Source organism: Zingiber officinale, chromosome 2A (assembly GCF_018446385.1).
Source record: "Zingiber officinale cultivar Zhangliang chromosome 2A, Zo_v1.1, whole genome shotgun sequence".
Classification (NCBI taxonomy): domain Eukaryota; kingdom Viridiplantae; phylum Streptophyta; class Magnoliopsida; order Zingiberales; family Zingiberaceae; genus Zingiber; species Zingiber officinale.
In genome coordinates this window covers 30093596-30115429 of record NC_055988.1, presented here as the reverse complement: position 1 = coordinate 30115429, position 21834 = coordinate 30093596, and the positions used below count along the sequence as shown (strand labels likewise).

The following is a 21834-nucleotide window of genomic DNA, read 5'->3' as shown; positions in this document are numbered from 1 at the left end:
TGATTTTTTTCACTTAACTCTTGTAAAAACATATCAGTCCAATAACAAAAAAATAACCTACAAAATAGAGTTAGCACATAACAAGATAAAATTTATGAATTATATACTATCTTACGAAGACCAGCATCTAGTCTTGGTCTCAACTTGGACTTCCAAAATAGATCTAAGTTTGACCAACACCTTCAGCCCCACTGGGCTTGTCCTCACTAGATCTCTCTCCTTCGGTGCTTACCTCACTTACCATTTGCAGACTTACTTGACTCTGATCTTATTGACCCATCAGGTGTTTCTGCCAGATGTCTCATCTGGACTTCAGCCGATTGTCAGATCCTGCAGATGCAAGCTATCAACCTATCTGAACTTCCTACTAATTATCAGGTCTTCTAAACCTAATTGGACTTCAACCAATGTCAAGTCCCATCAAGTCTTTTAGTCTTGCACACTTAATAAACAACTTGGAACACACAACATCTAACTTTAACCTTTTGTCATACATTAAAACCTGAGTTTGATTATCAGTACTGATTGCACCAACAGGTGCACTAGTGAAATACTGGATTAGCAGCAATTTAAATAGCACTAGTATTATCCGCATGGAGCGGAGTAGGCTCAATTTGGGGAAATCCAAGCTCACCCAGCCATCCCTGAAGCTAAACTATTTCATAATAGGCAGAGGACATAACGCGATACTTTGACTCTGTGGAAGACTTAGACACTCGATCTTGGTTCTTACTTTTCCAAGCAATGAGAGCGACGTAGTGGATAACTATCGAATTTGTTGATTTGCACATAAATACCGGAAACGACTATCGATTTCGTTGATTTGCGCACGAATACTGAAAGCGACCTACTAAACCTATTGATTCAAAAGAATACCAGGAAATAGGCATCCAAAAACTACTCAAAGATTTGGGGAAAAGAACGGTATGGCCAAATTAGTATTTATCAAAAACTATCTTTAACATCAACTAAACATACCTTTATCTAGACCCAAAAGTCTAAGACATAAAGAAAAGAAAGAGATCTTGACCAAAAAGAAAAATTCTAACCATACTAAAAATCTAAAAATAGAAATTAACAAAAATACCTTAAATACCAAACTTAAAAATTAACAAAAATATCTTAAATACCTAACTCAATAAAAATAATAAAATTGCTTTCTCGATTTGCTCTTATGTCCGCATCATTCTCCCCATGGTGGAGAAAATTCGCCTTCGAATTTAGAATAGTATCAGGTGGTAGCCCAGGAGCAAGATCATTTGGTATCAACTCGGTAAAATCTAAATTGTTGGATTTTGAAAATCCTTGTCGATCTGTCGATGAGCATGACATCGTGGACGTTGCTCTTGTCCTCGAATTCATCCTCTGCCAATTGGTTGTTTGAGCCCCAATTCGCACGGGGTGATGAAGTTCGAGTGATTTCGTCGATGAGCTTCTGTTGATATCCTTCTAATCCAAATAAATCTAGGTCGAAATCCATGTCTCTGGTACTCAGGGAAGACTTCAGCCTTGCTCGAATGGCTCAAATTGACTCCCTTGCAATGTGCACATCAACATTCACACAATTCACCAATCTCTTAAGTGTTGCTCTCATTTGCAATGACAGCCAACATCTCAAGTTTAAGTTTTTTAATATATGATGAACCACTAAATTGGCAATAAACATGTTTGTAGTCAAAAGAGAAGAGCATAGGAGAACGCATCACCAACCGATGCAAGTGACTCAGAACTGCGTAGGATTTCTCAAAACTTCCTGACCCCACTAAAGTGAGCAAAGGAGCTTTAAGGCGCTCATAGACCTGCTGATAAACATTGGTTATTGACATTGTCAGATGCAAAAACACTTTTATTATAGCTAAGATAACAACTCCATTTGCATGCTGAAGTTGGTGCTCAAGTAGATTCATTATGCCAAATACATCATTTCTATCAGAAGGTACATACTTATAGATTATTTTAAGGATAGGGCATTGTGCCCATTCATTGAATTATTTAATCTGATTCAAAAGGTAGTATATGGTCTGCTTGTTGAGAAGAGTCTCTCTTCCCCTATTGTCTTCCTCTAAATTATTGGCCTCCAAGTTCCATATCTCTTGCAATACAAATACGCAATTTGCAACCACCTGGGCATCCGAATTGGTGAGCATAAGGTTCTTGAGCGAAGCTGGAAAATTAGAGCCGAAACATGTAGTAGCGGAGATGTGATATAGCTTGAGGACACCAAGGACCGCAACCACCGAACATAGGGGTTGTCTTCCTCGAGCCCATTAGTGAGGGGGGAAACAAGGTACTCAACGAGGTTGTGAACTCGGAGGAAGTAGAGGCTACGGAGGGCGAGGCCACGGATCATAGAGTCCACATTATGACAATCCTTCTACAGGAAGTTAATAGTGAGGGCATGGTCCGGGTGGCAACGTGCATAGTTTCTGATATAGAGATTGCACATCTTCTTGAGGACGATGTCGGAAGTTGCAAAACACATGACCATCTCGCTGAAGGTGGCGGAGATGTCTATCCCCACCGTCATGTAGGAGATCACGCGCTTGAAGAGATCTTGCTTGGAGTCATCAGCACCAGGCGTATGGCTACAATTTAGCAGGGGACTTAAGATCAGAGACCTCGCTCTTCTCGGAAGGCTGAGACGGAGAGGACTTCAATAGGGGGCGAAGCCCTGGATGGATCCTGTCGCAGATGCTGAAAGATGGATGCGACTGCTATCGTGCTTCTGAAAGAAAAAGGCAAAAGGATGAAAACAACTTCTTCTATTGATGTTTCTTGGACAACGCTACCCAACACAGATAGTGCTCCTCGAGCTTTTGTTATATATAGCAGAGCACAAATTTCAATAATTGATTCCTTTTTTTTTTCAAAGTCCGTATCCTTATCAACTTCGTCATTTTATAAACGGGCTTGCTAGTTAACTCGATCCTATCTTCATCGTAAATTGGATCTCCAATTATTTTGATTTTGTCGTTCATATCTTTCTTATACACAAAAACTCCTTCCTCCTATGAACATCTTCATAAACATCCATCTCTCGAAATTACTGCTCCATATCACGATCAAAAGCATAGCCAACTCGTTGCTATCTTCTCAGCGACATGCTTCCACAAGAATGAATTGACTTCGATTCCAAATTGACGCAGCGGATAACTATCGAATCCGTTGATTTGCGCACAAATATCAGAAACGACTATCGATTTCATTGATTCATGTACGAATACCGGAAGCGACCTACTAAAGCTATTGATTCAAAAGAATACCAGGAAATAGGTATCCAAAAACTACTCGAAGCTTTGGGGAAAAGAACGGCGTGGCCGAATTAGTATTGAACAAAAACTATCTTTAACATCAACTAAACATACCTATATAATAGACTCAAAACCCTAAGACACAAAGAAAGGAAAGAGAGCCTGATAGAAAGAAAATATTCTAAACATACTAAAAATTCAAAAATATAAAAAATTAAAATTAACAAATACTCTAAATACCAATTTTAGAAGTTAACAAAAATATCCTAAATACCAAACTTGATAAAAATAATAAAAATATTAAAATTGCTTTCTCGATTTTCTCTTTTGTCCGCATCAGAGAGGTATAAGAAATATGCACCAACCTATAATTGAACGTCGAGTATCAGAGCAATCAGTCCAATTAGCATCATTATATGCAATCAAACGAATAGGAGAACCACAAAAAAGAAGAGACCCAGACAAAAGTTTATAAATTAACTAATTTATTGAACAACAAAGGAAATATCAGGCCAAGTGATAGTCAGATAGTTCAAGCTCCCCACTAGTTGTCTATATGAAGAGGGATCAGAGAAAAAATCACCTTCATCATGGCGATATTTAACATTTACTTCTAAAGGGGTATTAACAGAATCACCATCTTGCAGACCAACTAAAGCGACTATCTCTTGGAGGTATTTATATTAGTGTAAGAAAATTCCAACTGAGGTAGAATGCACCTCAAGGACTAAAAAATAGTATAGATGAACCCAGAAGAGGCTCTTAAAGTTGAGTAATCAAGGCAGAGTCAGTCCTGTAATAACAATATCATCAACATATACAAGAAGCAAGACAATTTCGTTAGTAGGTTTGCAAAGAAACAAAGAGGAATTATATTAACTTTGGACAAAGGAGAAGTTAATAAGTGTAGAGTGGAACTTATCATACCAAGCACATGGAGCCTGCTTCAAACCATAGAGTGAACATTTCATCTTGCAAACATCAAAAAAGAGTGTAGAAAATAACCAAGCGGAGTCATATAAATCTCTTCCTGAAGATCTCCGTGCAAAAAGGCATTTTTTATATCCATTTGTTGTAATAATCAACCCTTGAATCAACCATAGCTAGAACAAGTCTCATTGTCATCATCTTGGCTACTGGAACAAATGTCTCCTCATAATCTACTCTATACTCCTATCGATTGCCGAGTGCCACCAACCTTTGTTTATATCTGTCACGTGAGTCATCAAACCGCAGCTCAATGGAATATACCCATTAACAACCAATGAGCTTAACACCAGTAAGACAAGGAACAATATCCCAAGTGTGATGCTCCTGAAGAGCTTGAAGTTTTTCTTGTATAGCTTTTACCCAACATGCATGTTTAGTTGTCTGAGAATAAGAGGTAGGTATTTGTTAAAGTGGCAAAGAAACCATATCTATCAAGAGGATAACGAATGCGAGAGGATTTCCAAAGAGCCACCGGCAATTGGATTAGGTCGGAAGGATTTTGTGACGATAGGAGTTGTCATCGTTGATAGACAATTATAGGTTTAAATTGCTCAATTGGTGGAGAGATATCATCAAAGCTAGGAAGAACATTGTTGGAAGGAGAAACATGTTACGGAAAATAGTACTCATGTTCAAAGACAATCACATTTATGGAAATATAGCAACAACATCATACACAAAAACCCCTTTTAAGCATTATTGTAACCTACAAAAGCACATCTTACGGACTGAGTTGTAAGCTTGTGACACTCATGAGAAGGCAAGTGAACAAAGCAAAAACATCCAAATATGTGTAGCATGTGATAATTAGGATGCATGCTGATAGTAAGGAGAATCAAAGTTCAATTGTTGAGAAGGCAATGATTAATCAAATAAACAACAGTGGACAAAACTTCCACCCAAAATTTTGGCGGAACTGAAGATTCCAAGAGTAATGTGCGAAACATATCCAACAAGCGACAGTGTTTACGTTCAACCACCTTATTTTGCTAGGGAGTATAAGGACATGATCGTTGAGATATAATACCTTTCTGATGCAAAAGGGCTTGAAAGTCATGTGATTGATATTCGCAACCATTATCAAACTGTAAAACCTTAATACAAGTGAAGAATTGTGTCTCAATATAAGCTAATTTCTTTTTAAAAATAGTGACCACCCTCGGCTTTACTACGTTGAAAATATATTCATATGAAACGACTATAGTTGTAAACGAATGTTATAAAATATTTATACTGCGCATGGGAAATGATAGGAGCAAGGGCCCAAACATCACTATCTGTTATCTCAAAGCATGTGTTAGCACGACCATCATAAGTATGAAAAGGTAAAACTTTACTTTTCCCCAGTTTACAAGTAGAGTAAGCAAGAGGCTATCGATGATTAGAAGACTGATGATTGTTACCAAGAAAACCATACTTCATTAAATTAGACAACATCACATTATTTGGATGACCCAATCGTTTATGCCAAACATCAGCATTATTTACAACAATAATAGAAGAGAGGAAAAATTTCTAGATCAGTAAATTGCAACGGAAATAATCTTCCCACTTTAGGCCCCCTTACGATCACCTTCCTCTATACCTGATCCTGTACAATACAACCACCACGAGAGAAATGTACATCACAGTTGTTATCCACAATTTGACCAATGAAAATTAAACTTGTAGACAACCTATGAGAGACAAATATATGATGAAAAGACGATCCTAGATCACCAATGATTGTAATTAGAAGATTACTGCCATTAGCAATTTGAATATTTTGTGTACCAATATATTGCCGTAGATTATGCAACAAATCAGGTGACCCAGTCATGCTCTAGAGTCAACAAACCATGGAGAATAAGTAGTCTTACCTTAGCCCTGAAGCGTACGAGTGGAAAAAGATGCGAGAATCATCTGTTGGACCATTTTTGGAGTAAGAATTGACTGATTGGTGCTAGTGACTATAGAAATAAGACCAATAATATTAAGGTAACAGCTTGAAAAGCTTAGGCTACTGATTTTTTGGACATGTAGAACACTCCTAGATAATGTGTCCATGCACTTACAGTAATTGCAGACTTTCTTACCATAATTGCAAGCAATATGCCTAAACTCTTTGCAGCTGTAGCACTGCATTTGACCCTTTCCACGGTTCCTCCCTTGAGCAGCATAAGAAACATTGATAATATTTCTCCTATATACACCTATAATAGCTTGTGTAGCCAGTTTGTTCGTCACACAACAATTCCCTAAGATATACATCCAAAGAAGGAACCGAATTTCTATTCAGCAATCCAATCTGAGCAACTTAAAAATCTGGTCTCACTGTCATCAAAAACTGATCACGCCTACTATCTTCATGAACGCTTGAATACTGGCTAAGGCCTCTTTTGGTACCTTTGAATAGATAATACCAAAATATTCGCTCCAAAGATTAAGAAATCTAGAATAATATTGCTCAATAGAAAGATCATCTTGACTGAAGTTACTAATCTCAAGATCTAGTTGAAATCGTCTTGCAGTGTTATCTTGATGGTAGATTCGCTTCAGATAATCCCACATCTCCTTAGCTGTACCAAAGGGGCTTAAATTGTTCACCATATAAGATTCAATAGATCTTAAAAGCCAAGAGATAATTCGAGTATCCTTTGTCTCCCATTGGCTAAGTTCCTTAGCATCTTCAGGAGCCATAGAAGACCCATCAATGTGACTCCAAAACTTTCCCTTTTAGAAATATTTTGAATTGAAATTCCCATGTTGCATAATTCTTTCCAGTAAATTTGATAGCCAAGGTCTCTATAGGTATTCTTCCCAAAAAAATTCTCAATAGCCATTTGAAAAAAATCTGAATCAAAATTCTCAATGCAATACTCTCAATCACAAGTTGATTGACTAAAAAAATCCAGAAAGAAGTTGTTGATAAGAAATTAATCAACCTAAAAAAATAACAAGACACACCATAAAACTTTGAAGGATAGAAGCAAAATTGACAAAATCCAAAGATTCATATACGAATTTGAGAGGTAGGCTCTAATACCATAGTCTAAAGTGCCGTGTCGAGACGGGCGAAATGGGCGAAACATCTCGTTCTGCTCGGCGATTGACACCGACACAACCCGGCACCAGACCCGCGATAGGTGCGACGTGTTACGCGACCCCGTGGTCACGGCGGAGGGGTCGCTTGACCCTGCAACAATAGTGGAGGGGTCGCATAACCCTTCCTCTACTGCAACAGAGGCATCGTGCGACCCTGCGGTCGCTGTAGAGGGGTCACATGACCAACGCGGTCGTGCCGAAGGAGTCAGGTAATCCCCGTGGCCATGGCTTGGCGCGCAACCCCGTGATAGCACTGAAGTCGTGCGGACTCGTGAGTGGTGTCGGATTTCATTTTTTTTAATTAAACTTAGGTTAATTATTTTAATCAACTCCTAGTTATGATGAAGATAATCTAAAGAGACTTTATTAAATCCTAATAAAATTATCTAATTAATTTTATATTTTATTTATTTTAATTTAAAAATTATAATAAATTTTTTATTTATTTATTTATCTATTTTCATATATTTTCCTTTTTTTAAAGATTATTTTTATATTGTTTATTTTTTAAATATTTATGTTAAATATTTTAGTTTTTAATTAATATATTTTTCATTTAAAAAATATCGAAACTATATTGGTACGGCACGATACGATCCCGAAACCGTATCGTTCCAGTCCAAGACCGAAACCTCGGCACGGGTCGAAATTTTAAACCTTGTCTAATACCATGACAAAACTCATTGATGGACATAGGGAATTTGGATTTTTGAAAAGTTGACATGTAATGAAAGATAGTATACTGAAAGTATTTATGGTGTTCATGTCTTATTCTGGCATCCTTACGATAAGTTATGTGTATGTACCAATTGCCTTAAAGTCATAAACTTTGAAAATCTTCTGATCACTGTTAATGACTTCAAGTTGATATCTTTGAGCACCTATAGACTCTAGAGCACTTCAAAAACCTATATCACTTGGAATGAGTTCGATCAAAGCTCTCTAAGTCCATGAGTTTTGATCGAAACTCATTGATGGACCTGAAAAGGCTTTAAATGATATTTTTTGGGCTCAAAATTGGATTTTTGTGGGTTTTATCCGGTAGCAAATGTAGATCTCTAAATGAACTTCAATTTGGCGCGTAGAATGTCTCACTTTGATAACCGAGTATTATGGCCTTTGGAAGTAGACAATTGACACATACACATAACTTATCGTAGAAATGTCAAAACCAGGCAGTACCTTCACTGCACTACCCTCTTCCATTACATGTCAACTTTTGAAAAATCCAAATATCCTCCATCAATGGGTTTCAGTTAAAACGGAGCTAGAGAACTTCGATTGGACCCATTCCAACTCCTATAGATTTTTGTAGTGCTTTAGAGTCCAAATATGCCCTTTATTATTTTTAAAAAATTAACATCACAACAGTGTTAGCGTTTAAGTTGTATTGGTTTTAAAACATAAGCACCACAACGATGCTAGTCTGTTAAGCTGTCGTACTGGTTATTTTTTTATTCTTTTATAATTAGATATTAACAAATAAAAATATTTTTATTATTTTATTAATCATTTTTTATATTTATTAATTTTTTATTTAAGTTTTAAAATAAAAAATAAATAAATTTAGTGATTATTTATTAAATTTTAATTTAATTTAATTTAATTTAATAGGAAAGAGAAGAGAGGAAAAATGTTACATACAAAGGAGAGAGAAAAGAGGAGAAAAAGTCAACTTTAGCAGATGGGTAAAACTAAAAAGAGTTGTGCCTTTTGGACATTCTAAAATCTCGATGTGCCTTTTGGGCAATCCTAAACCTAGGGTGCACCCTTCGGGAAATTATCGTATTCTTTTAAGAAAGGTGCGATTGAACCTTAGACCCCTACTTTATTACCACACTAAAGTTGATTGGCTAACTAATTCCAAATGCTCAAGCAAGCTATCAAGAGAGACAACAATTTATGTTTGTATAATGGACCACTACACTTGTCCATATGAGACTTGGAGCTTTTTAGATTCAACAAAAAGAAACCAAGAAGTGTCAATAAAATAACAAATTATTTTTAGAACCTTTGGCACTAAATGCTAGGCACTCAATTCGTTATTATTTATTTATTTATTCTTGCCATGGGTTTAGGTGTGTAAATTTATATAATATTAATAAATAAGATTGCTACTCTACTTAATAAGTGTTTATTTATGTTCATTCAATATTAAAAATATATAATACAATAAACAAACTTGATTGCTAGTGAGCTTTGCTCGTGAACATCACGAGTAATACTCATGATATTACATGAACAACGTTGTCTGCAAAATTATCTAAGAATCAATTATGCCCTTATTTGTTTAGTTTTTAGTTCGAACATGTAAAGATTAAACTTGATTGCTATTGAGCTATGCTTTTCAAGATTCATGAACAATACTCATGAATAGTACATTAACAATGCTGTGTACCAAGTCATCTAAGAATCAATTATGACCATATTTGTTTAGTTTTAGAACATATAAAGATTAAAGTGTAAGTACACATGCATATTTATAGTATTACTTCTCTATTATTTTGATATCATTCAAATTTTAGAGTTTGAAAGTATCTATTTTATATTAAAAATGAATAACAAGATAAATTTTATTTACTAGATCAATCAACTATTTGACTATATTACAAGGACAACTACGAAATTAGTTGAGCTCTATAAAACTTGAACTTGGCTCAAACTTGAAAAGTTTTCTGATAGGCAAGCTTGATAAGATAAACAAACAAGCTTCATCATCAAGCTTGGCTTAGCTGGCTCATTTGCAGCACCTTACAACTCAGAAGGTAGTACAAGGATTTGATTCATCTCTTTAACTATGAGTAGATGACCTTAGAATTTCTCTATATGTTCTAAGGCTCATTTACATATAGAGTTTTCTATTCATTTGTCTTGATTTCTCTATGAACAAATATCATAATTTTGAGATTTGATGTTTTTATTTAATGTCTCCGGCTCTAGTATCCTTAGATACTTGCAACATTACATTTTCCAAACTGATTTAATAACATGATTATACATAAGTTGAGTTTTACCAATCCATTTACAAGACCATTTCATTCTCTTGAATTCGGTATGCCATAGGTATGCCATAGTTTCTATTTAATTTTTGAAAAAAAATAATTTAATTTGTATGCTTTGTCTTGTGCTAAATCTTAGAAGAATTAGTTTTTATCATGACTTGTCTACTTATTCTAATAATAGAAATAGTGCAATAGCATGTTCTTTTTTTTTCTTGTAATGACATTAGTTGATTAGTTGAATATTCTTAAACAGATTGACCCTATTTGCATTATCTTTTTGATTTGTTTGTCTTACAATTTTAAAAATGGTTATTTTCTTCTTGTAGGTGCCAATAATCTTATACCCATTGAAATTGCTTTTAAAATTGCTAGTAAAATAAGAGCAAACGAGAGGTTTACTGCATACATTGTTATTCCCATGTGGCCAGAGGGTAATCCAACTGGTGCTCCTACACAAAGGATTCTATTCTGGCAGGTTATCTCCTTTTATACCAAGTGATAATTACATAGTTTCCTTCTCTGTGTTCTTGGATTATATGAACCTTAACTTTTTTGTTTATAGAGCAAGATTCAATTAATTATTCAAGTGTATTCTGGTATCCACTTGTTTCGCTTGTAGGATATTTGATTGAGGCATACAATCATTTGTGAAATTACTAAGGCCTAAATTATTTTGTATAGTGTGAAGTGGTATAAGAGAAGAAATTTGTTCTTTTGCATACTGGTCCTATTTAGTCTTTATCCATCAACTTCCTCCCTTGTTTAAACCCCATCTTGTCCTTGTCACTCTAATCTCACCAACTTTCCCTTGGTAAGCCAACTATCATGTTTAACTTATTTGTTGTTAGATCCTAACCATCATAGATTTGTATTGCAATCCTCTTTTGAGAAGAAAAACTGAAGGAACCCATTACGCCAAATTGTCAAAGAGAGAAGATACTGGATTAGAGTTTCATGTAAAATTACACAAATTGATCGAAATCCATAATTTATATGCTCAACTTCAACATAAAATTTGCTCACAGATTGCAACTCCAGTGTTGCACATGTCAAATGATTAATGCCACCAAGCAAAGTGTTAGTCTTCACACACCACCATCTCATTCCTATGAACGCTATGAAATTTAATGCTTTTCTTTAAAATTGTATAGGATTTGTCAAGGTCATGATTTCCATTTTGATGGCGGCAAACATGCTCACCAAAATGACACTGGTTTTAAAAAAAGTAAAACGAAAGATGTATCATTCATTATCAATTTGTTTTTAAGAAAATTATTAGGTTGCATGCATTACCATAGTCCATCATGTCAAACAAGGATAAATTTTAAATTATTGTAGTAAAAAGTGATTACACTCACCCTAGGCGCCCCTTAGAGCTCGCCCCCAGTTTATGTGAAGGGAGGTAAATCAATGAGTCAACTTATAGCCGACCACAAAGTGGCTAGGCGGCGGGAAGAGTTTTTTCCCCGAGGGCATGTGTCTGCTAAGAAATGATCCCTGCCCCATTGTAGCAAATCTACCCTCCTCTAGTCAACTAGGCACCCCGTGGGGATGGTAATTTTTAAATTATGTTTCACATAGAAAATGTTTGACAACTAAATTAATTTCCCATTTGCATTTCACCTATAAATTGATTGTTAAATTAGGATTGAATACTCTGACCTAGGTACTTTTCTCTTGTAGATCATTGGTTCATAGTTTGAAGTGCTCACCCGTGCCGTCCAAAATGGGTGGTACTTACCGTTGTGACATGAGACCGTCACCAATACCCTATCAACACCATGACCATGAGACCATTGCAACCTCGCGGAGGGTTTTGCTACCTCGTGATAGCCCTCTATGGGGTCGCTGATAGTGTTGCAACTATGCGAAGACATTCCGTGGGGGCGCGGAGGGTGTCACGGTCCTCTGCGGAAGCGCCAATGAGTGTCACGAGCGGAGGCTGCCATGCCCCTCAATGCCCTCAGCAAGGTCAAGGCACTTGCAGCTATTGCTGCAATTTTTTTAGAGGTTATTTTTTTAAATGTATTTTTTATTATAAAATAAACTATTAATTATTATATAACTATTAATTATATATAATAGTTATAAATCTAATATATTATTAATAATTGTTATAAAATATTAAGATTTTTTTAAAAAAATAATTTTAAAAGATAACAAAATAATTTAATACTTTAAATATATGTTGAAATTGAATGTGAATTTAAAATAATATATTTTTTAATAATATAATTCTTAAACATTTCGAATAAGTTTTAAAAAATTAAAAATTTGTATATACATTCAAAAAATAATCTAAGACATTCAAATAATTTTATAATTTTCTTTGAGTCTTTCAAATAATTTTATAATTTTATATTTAATTTTAAATTTTAAGAATTACTTACTTTTTAAAATATTTTTTACAAAAATTTAATAGACATTATCTTATGAGAAAATATTGAAATATGAACTCAATACCTCAAAATATAACATCAATAGTGAGCATTTTGATAATCAAATATTAATAAAATTAATTTTTAATTAATATACACTTATATTTAAAAAAAATTACCAAAACTATATTAGCATGGTATAGTACGGTACTGAAACTATATTATTCTGGTCTAGGACAAACTTCAGCATGGAAAATTTTAAACCTTGCATTGGTGAGAAATTTGATATTTGTGATTTTATCTTGTCGATTACCAAATTTTCTTATAATAGCTCTATTAATTTATCTACTAAATATTCATTTTATGCTATCTTTTGATACTCAATGTTGTGTTGGGGTTTCTCTTAATTATTAAGATTAGTTCAACAAGTTGGGTTTGCTTAGTCAACTCTGACAAGTCAATAACTTGAAGTGGTACTTCGGTATGGTGATATGGATAAAATCTTCTTTTAATTCTTGATACACTCCTTCGGCTATCGAAGCACCCCTTTCAGGTGGTAGATGCATCCCTTCTAGTAGCTTTGTCACTATTAATGTCAGTTGTCAAAACATCACTATGGATGTCGACACACCCTTTTGGGTTGGTTTGTCCTTCAGATAAGAGAATTAAGGTTGAGGCAAAGGCAAACCTTCTTTCTTTAAGATGATATTAGCATGTTCAACTGCTTAAGGTTTATTAGTAATTGCCTCTTGGGATATAATGATTTAAGATTCGAAATAAGAGCACTCCAAATTTGGTGTCCCGATAAACTTTTGAAGCCTTAGAACTCTTTAGAGAGGAGAAAGAGAAAAACTTTAGAGGAGAACTTACAACTTGAGAATTAAGTGATTTGAGAAGAGAGTCTTGAGGCCTTTATATAGTGATGGAGAGGTAGTGTAAACAAGTATCTGAATATAATGTTTCCATTAATGGGAGATAAGATAAAATCATTCTTCTCTCTTCTTAACCAAGGAGCATTCGTTTGGACATTGTCAGACAATATGATTCCCACATGCCATTTGACATCGTGTGAGTGTCAACTAGTGATTCTTTCATACATAATTAATGCATATCATAGGAATTCGTTGATTTTAATCCTATACAAGGTAACATTCATGCATACTTGAGTTAGCATTTATGTATCCACGTCCTTAAACTATGCTCATGTATGAACTTATGCCCTCATTTGATCAAGCCACACCAAACTGATAATATCACAATTTACTCCATCGCTCTAATAATTTGGATATTAATTTCTCATTCACCAAGAAATTAGTTTACAATAGTCTACTCATAAAATAGTTGTCCATAACCTCATTTAATCAATTGATTTCAAAAATCAATTTCCAACAATACCTACACATGAAGGAAAAGTATGGATAAGTTTCAAGAAGTCTCAAATAAAAATTACTATTGCATCAGGAGTGATACCTTGTAGTTTTGAATCTTTTATAATGCAATATGATTGGATTTACTTGTTGCCTAGTGAAGTATGTCTTGAATTGTTCAAATGTAAACTCAGACAATCATACCCATACAATAACCCCTAGGCTTCTACTAATTCTTTGAAGTGTATGTTTCTAGCATGGACTCTTGGGAATTCATAAGTGCTTATAATTAGTGGTCGTCACTTAGCACTTATATAGGTGATCTCTTATCTAGAGTATCTTGCAATATTCTATTGTATCCTTTATGATATAATATAATAATCATTAAAAGCTTCTTGCTCATCTTTATCCATTTATAGGTCGCACTATCTATCCTCTTAAATGAGTTGAAATAATTACTCCTACATGCCTTGAATCATGTAGCTTAGTTATCTTTTTTGAATCATGATCTTGGGAACTCTAGTTAGTATGGTTGTGTTACCAATACTTCACATGTTGGGTTTTCAATCCATTCCCCTAATTATACATTATACTTCATGTCTGAGTATGGCCTTTTTTTAGTTAGTCGATCAGCAGTACAATTTACTCAATGAAAATGCCAACTAAAGATCTACTACTTAAATGCTATTAAGTGTTTTGATGAACATATCAAAACTTATCATTTCATAGTTGTGCCCTTCTCCTAGCTTCTTGTCTACCATAGTATATTATAACCGTTAGCACATATTGATGTATATCTATTGAATATGCAATCAACTCTTGTAGCCCTAATTTAGGCACTTGAAACCTTAGCTAAACGCCCCATATTTCCTGGCTTTGTCGGATGGTGTATGACCTTTCTATGACTCATAAGAATTTCATCTATATCTCAAAGGGGTTAGTGGTTTGTCGAGAGGATAACTTCTCTCACAAGTTCAGGGATTATCTCAAACTTATTAACATAGCATTTATCATCTCCTTGATACGCAGTTCTCAAATTCTGCAATATCGTTGGATTGAGGTCAGTCGAATATAGTTGATTCATGAATGTTGCTCATTTCAAAGAAACATTCCTCAACTAAAACCTTTTATTCTCTTACTTGATCACTGTAGATGATTTTGCTTTGGTTGATTTTTTCAACCACATTTCTAGTGTTTTAAACACTTCAGGGCCTTGATCTTGCTTCTCAGCAAGTCTCTATATCTCATACAATTGTATGGGTTCCTTAAAGATGGCAAGACAATAAGATTGTGATACTTTGGTAAAGTTTCCAAAGTCGCATTTTTAGTTTAGAACTACTCATCCTCATTTGACCTTTTAATAGTGCAAACTAAAGTGTGTTGACCAAGATTGCGTTTGGAGTTTCTTGGTCTAGAGAGCATGCATTCCTTGGTCTTATAATTTCGCTAAGCCAAAGGTACGATCATTTAATTAGAGTGTTGACTAGGATTGTGCTTGTTCTTAAGAGTCACTCATGCATTCCTTAGTCTTTCGATTTCATCTAGCTAAAACTTCAGTCCTCCAATTCGAGTGTTGATCAGGATTGCACTTGTTCTCCAGAAACACTCATGCATCCTTTGTCTTTCAATTTCAGTGAGCCAAAGCTATGGTGTTCCAATCCAAGTGCTGACCTAGATTCCTCTTCTTCTCAAGATACACTCATGCACCCTTTGCCTTCTAATGTCATTGAGCCAAAGCTATAGTAGTCTAATGCGAGTGTTGACTAATGGTGCATTTATTCATTGAGAGACACTCAACTTAGGAAGCATGCATCCTTTAGTCTTCATATTGTGCCTAGCCAAATTAGCGACCACCTAATCAGAGTGTTGACTAGAGGTGGATGAAGCTCATATCTCTTGGTCTTCACATCGTGCCAAGCCAAAGTTGTCGTTTCATTAGAGTGCTGACTAGGGTGCCTTTTAATCTTGAAAACCATCCTTAATTGTTCAATCAAATAGGGTCACGTCTAATCGATGAGTATTATTTGTGCTAGGGAAGTATCTCAAAATGTTGACTAGGGCCACGTCCAATCACCATTTATCATGAGACTTGAAAGGATTTTATCACATGCTGAGCTTGTAAACCAAAGTGAGTCCATTGCCTGTTAAGCGTGGAACTAAAGTTAAGGACGTGTCCTTTGGTTGCGGTCGAAGAGTCGTAAGTAGGAACCCTTTTAGTTTCGTCGTAATAGGGGTGAGACCCGCTTCTTGGTTAATTGCAACATGTGTAATACAATCCTAACTCATCAAACATCCATTTTAACCTTCACATAGATCTCATCTTTTGGCTCAAGCTTAGCTTTTGGTTAAGTGGGTAGGAGCTTCTATTGAAGCCTTCTGTTGGGCCACTTTTTTGGTTACTTTATAAGTCGTCATTCTCCACTTATTAGTTGTAGTCTAACGCCACTTAGAAAGCCTTGGCCATTATGATTGCACTATAATCATTGTATAGTTTATTCTCTAGCCCTTTGATGGCATGGTTCTTATATAGAAAACTCTATTTTTCCATGTGATTAACTCTTCCTTTACTTGAGGCTTATCTTAAGATGCTAGGGGCATCTTCTAATTATAACCCCGTGAGGTATATTATCTTCTAAATAAACAACATCCTTGGATGCTACTACTTGAAGTCCAGAGACTTTATATGGTTTCTCTCTAGTGGGAGCAAGATTCATAATTGACATTGATGGTTTGAATGCGGAAGCACAGAATCACTATAGGGAGAGGGGTTGAATAGCGTAGCTGCCATTTTAATGCGAAAGCACAGGATCACAAAAGCGGGAGGAGTTGAATAGCATACCTACCATTAAAAACTTTTCCATCTCTTGCTACTTAGCAAGGCCACACACACATATTAGAAGAATAAATAAAACGTACAAAAAGAAAGGACACGAAATTTTATTTGGTTCACAACTCTTATGTCCAAGGCTTATGCACAGAACGTTGTCCACTATCTTTCTCTTCTTCAATAAAAGGTCAGAGGCAAACCTCTTATACAATATTAGAGTAATAAGAAGTGGCTTTTTGCAATGAAGTCAATAGTTATTAACATATGTATTCAAAGTGTGGTTGTTTATTTTCGAGCTACTAATATCCTTTTATAGCCTCTGCCCGATCTGGTTAAAGTGCAAACATGGTATATTTGGTTAACCAAAAAAAACCTAATTTGATTGATCAAAAAATGTTGACTCGACTTCCTGCCTCATCTACGAACAAGTCGTCTGTCCTTGCTTCTACTAATGTAGCGACATTTTTGATTGAGAGAACCTTTTCTGATCACCTGATCCCTATCAAATCGGATCTTCAAGTTAGATCATGTTCCACATGGCTTTCTAGTTGCCTGATCTTGATTTCTGATCGTTTGATCCAAAGAGGTCACTTGATCTCACTATTAACCTGTTTAAACAGTAAAAATGTGCATCAGCTGACCAAGACCATGTTTCGGTCGCCTAAACCTCCTGACTCAATTGCACTGCAACTGAGTATGCCTAGGTCTCTACCCTCGTCTCGAGTATAGTTTACTTAACTTAGCCCACTAACTTAACTTGAGCAGACTTTTGCAGGCTTCTTATCCTTCAAATGCACCGAACCCTTTTGGCCTACTCCCCATGTGCCCTTCTCGCTCACTGACATACTCTTCCGCCAAGATTTTCATACCTTGGATGCACCGAGCTCGTCGGCTCCATTGCTTGCGTCTTTTGCCTCAAGTCTCGTGGTCACCTATACTCCTTGTCCTTTTCTATCTCTCGGGTGTCCCATACCACTCTTTAACGTACTCCATCGGATATTGAGTCATCAGATTCTCCTTGTGTGTTTACCTAAATCCCTATACACTTAGATATACATGTTAAAAACATAGCAAGGCCTAACTTAAATTTACTTCACCAAACATCAAAATTGTGGTACATATTACTCGGGGTCCTAGCAATCTTCCCCTCAACCATTCAGGTTACTAACAAACATAATTGTAAATATTGTCTCTAGATTGTTGTGTTGGAGTTTCTCTCAATTATTGAGTTTGGTCCAACATGTTGGGCCTGGTAAGTGAGTTCATTAACAAGTCAACAACATAACAAGTCAATAGCTCGAACCAGTGGGATTTTGGTATGGTGATGTGGATCATGCCTTCTTAAGATTCTCAACGCACCTTTTCTACTATTAGGGTACCTTTTTCGATTGTAGATGCACCCCTTTGGAAGATAGATGGATCCCTTCTGGTAGCATCATCACCAATTTACTAATGTCAGTCACTGACTTAATAATGTCAGTTGTCAAGTAATCTCTATGGATGCCAACACATACTTTTGGGTCATTTTATCCCTTTAGATAAGAGAATTAAGGTTGAGATGATGCCAAGCCTTCTTTCCTTAAGATGATATTGCCTAACCTAGTTGCTTACGGTTTATTAACAATTGCCTCAAAAATATAATGGTCTACTATTCAAAATAAGAGCACTCTAAATTTTGGGTTCCTTTCGAAGCAATGAACCTCTTTAGAAAGTAGAGGAAGAGAGAAGAACTCAAGAGAAAAATTTACAACTTAAAAATTTCGTGATTTGATGAAGAGGTAAACAAGTGTGAACGAGTAATATGAATGACATATTTCCATTAATAGGAGAGAAGACAAATCTTTCTTCTTATATGTCTCCTCGATGAAAGGGGACTCAGCTAGACATGTTGAAGAGTATGATTCTCACATGTCATTTAGCACGTGCAAATAAGTGTCAATCAATGCTGCCATTCTTTCGTGCACAATTAATGCACGTCTTAGGAATCTCTTGATTTTAGTCTCTATAAACTAACATCCAAACATACTTGAGTTAGTGTGTTCATGTTTCTATGCCCATGGACCATGCATGTGTATAAACTCATGCCCTTGTCAAAAAGTTTGACCAAACTAATAATATCACGATTTCCTCTATCACTTAGATAGTTTTGGGTATTAATTTTTCATTCATATGAGAAATTGATTTACGACGATCTACTCGTAAAATAGTCGTTCGTATTCTTATTTGACTAATTAGTTGCAAAATCTATTTCCAACACTCGACACATCAACCAATGGATATGTTTTCTTTGTTTATGCCTTCTTTCCCATGTGAGCTTGCATACTTATTCAAGAGAAGAATGATTAATTAAGAGAAAGCTTGAATTGAGTAATAAAAACTAAAATACATACTAATGCACACCATAATTATGAGCATGGTTTGAAATCTTATTTTGTGCTAGATGAAACAATCAAAATGTATCATTCCATAAATTACCAAAACTCGATACCACTTTATACAAGTCGACACAAATAATGTCTCCTTCCTTCAACTTCCAAGCCATCACCGACACCCTGCATCAAAATATCATCACGATATTCAATTCAAATACCGATTGGTATGGACATTTTGGTATGATTTGAGATTTTGAACCTTTACAAGAGGAGTGTGATATTGAAGATTATGTTTTTATGCACTGATGCCATAAACACTTTTCGAGAAACCCCTTTAGGAAACTTCATGTTGCTTTATCAGTCCCTTTTGTGTGAGAAAAATTGGTCTAATGCTTATTTTATAACTTCTAATTGAATTAACACATTAGTCTTATTTTCATGTAGAAGCTTTGTCACTTATTCTAGGAATAGGGTCTTTGTTAGTTGATTTTTGTATAGATCAGGTTCTTAAATTTCAGTTCTTGTTGATGAGAAGGATTTATTGAATCTTATTTATTATTTTTAGTAAATTATTCTTTTTTATAATTTTTGGGTTTTTTTTAATTTTTTAGGTATTTTTAGTAATTTCTATCTTTATGTATTTTTGGATTTTGAATCCATTTAGAAATTTTAAGATTATAAGTTTGTTAATAATGAAGGGGAGCCTTGGCACAACGGTAGAGTTGTTGCTTTGTGACCAAAAGGTCACGGGTTCGAATCCTAGAAATAGCCTTTTGCAAAAAGCAGGGTAAGACTGCGTACAATGGATCCTTCCCCGAGACCCCGTATAGCGGGAGCTTCGTGCACCGACTGCCCTTATGAGTTTGTTAATAATTTTTTCTTTCTTTTATAATTTATTTCTTTTCTTTGCATCTTAGAAATTGAGGTCTATATGTTATAAATTCTATTCCTTTTTTCAGTTTTAAGATTTAGAGTCTATATAAACATGTGTTTAGCTGTTTGAGGGATTATTCTAGGTTATTAAATAAAATTTTATTTTTTCGAGAAATTCTGGAGGACAACGGTTACTCTTGTCTTCTCCTCAATTCTCCTTTCTCGTCAGCCTGTAGGATAATTACTATCCTGCTCGGAGTCAATTGGTATCAGAGCAGGCAAGTTCTGATTGAGGAAGTTGAGCATCAAATCTAATGGAAGGTCATTGTGGTCATAGTCGTACTAAGCAGGTTTCTGCTAAGGAAGCCTTGCACCGTGGTCCTAGCACCCAAGATGAGATTGAGGATATATAGAGGCAAGTCACAAATTTAACCCAGCATCTAGCTGCACAATTCCTTGAAGATCATGAGGTACGTGGTCGAGGTTGTGAGAGGTAGGTTTCTGTTAAGGAAGCCTTACACTGTGATCGTAGTGCCCAAGATCTTAAAGGTCGTTAGTTCTCTTATCTTACTTCTAGTTCTGCTTTCAAAAATCCACATCACAGTTGTACTTAGTTCTAGGAAAACCATGGTCGAGAGGAACGATATCGAGATATCGGGTTTCCAGTTGATTTTCCAGGGTTTTTTAGTACGCCACAGATGTAGGGATTCATTGATTGGCTTAACAAAGTGGAAAATATTTTTTTTTTATGAGGAAGTTCCTGGTCAGGCGAAAGTAAAATTAGTTGTCTTCAAACTTGGAGGCCTAACATCAACATCGTGGGATCACTTGTTGGGTTTTTCGGGCCGCGAAAACCGCTTTTCACGTCGCAGAAACCCCGAATCACCCAAAGCCGTAGATTCGTGCAAGGAAAACCAAACGAAAATTACGAGTACGAGTTTTTAAATATCTAGATCTACTCCTAGATCTATGTGTTGAGAAGTATACCTTGAAGCGTGCCCTTTCGCGTTCCCGCTCGTCCAAGGAATTGCCGGATCTCTAGACCGCTTAGGAATTGCCGGATCTCTAGACCGTAAGCGTCGGTCCTCTAGAAGTATCCACACGGACACGGAGGTGGAGAAAACCTTACACAAAGGTGTAATTGAATTTCTCATTCAATCAAAAGTGGCCGGCCACTCTCAATTGTAACTCCCTCATTAATGCATTAAGTTGTCATCAAGGAGAGAATGTAACCTCCATGAGGTGGCACTCACTAGTAACTCCCATGAGGTGGCAACCATGATGATGTGGTCCACATCAATGCCAACTCACCAATGAGGTGGCATAAAGTCAAGTCAAACTTGACTTTTAATCTTCCTCTCAAGTCAAGTCAAACTTGACCAAATCTCTTCCATGGTTGATCTAATCTAACCATTTGATTCAAGCCAACTTAATATAATGAATCTAATTCATTTAATTAAATTGATTCAATGAGTCAAAATCTAAATTAGACTCATTGAACACATGAATCAACTTGAGTCAAACTCAAGTTAGCCCAATTAGGATTACTCTTAATCCAATTTGATTCATCAAATAAATCTAATCCTCTTGGTTCATCATATGAACCTAATCTCCATCTAATTGTCCTAAGTGTGTGACTCTATAGGTTCTTGTAACGTTGGCAATGCCCTAAACCCATTTAGGAGCATAA

General features: G+C 35.6%; 1 protein-coding gene across 1 annotated transcript in view; it reads left to right on the top strand.

The window, feature by feature from the left end:
- LOC122040993 (phospholipase D beta 1-like) overlaps nt 1-21834 on the top strand; it is a 51076-nt gene that overhangs the window by 11917 nt on the left and 17325 nt on the right. Inside the window, exon 6 of the mRNA XM_042600510.1 lies at nt 10654-10802. Within this exon, the coding sequence (XP_042456444.1) occupies nt 10654-10802 (149 nt within the window). The remainder of the gene's footprint in view (nt 1-10653; nt 10803-21834) is intronic.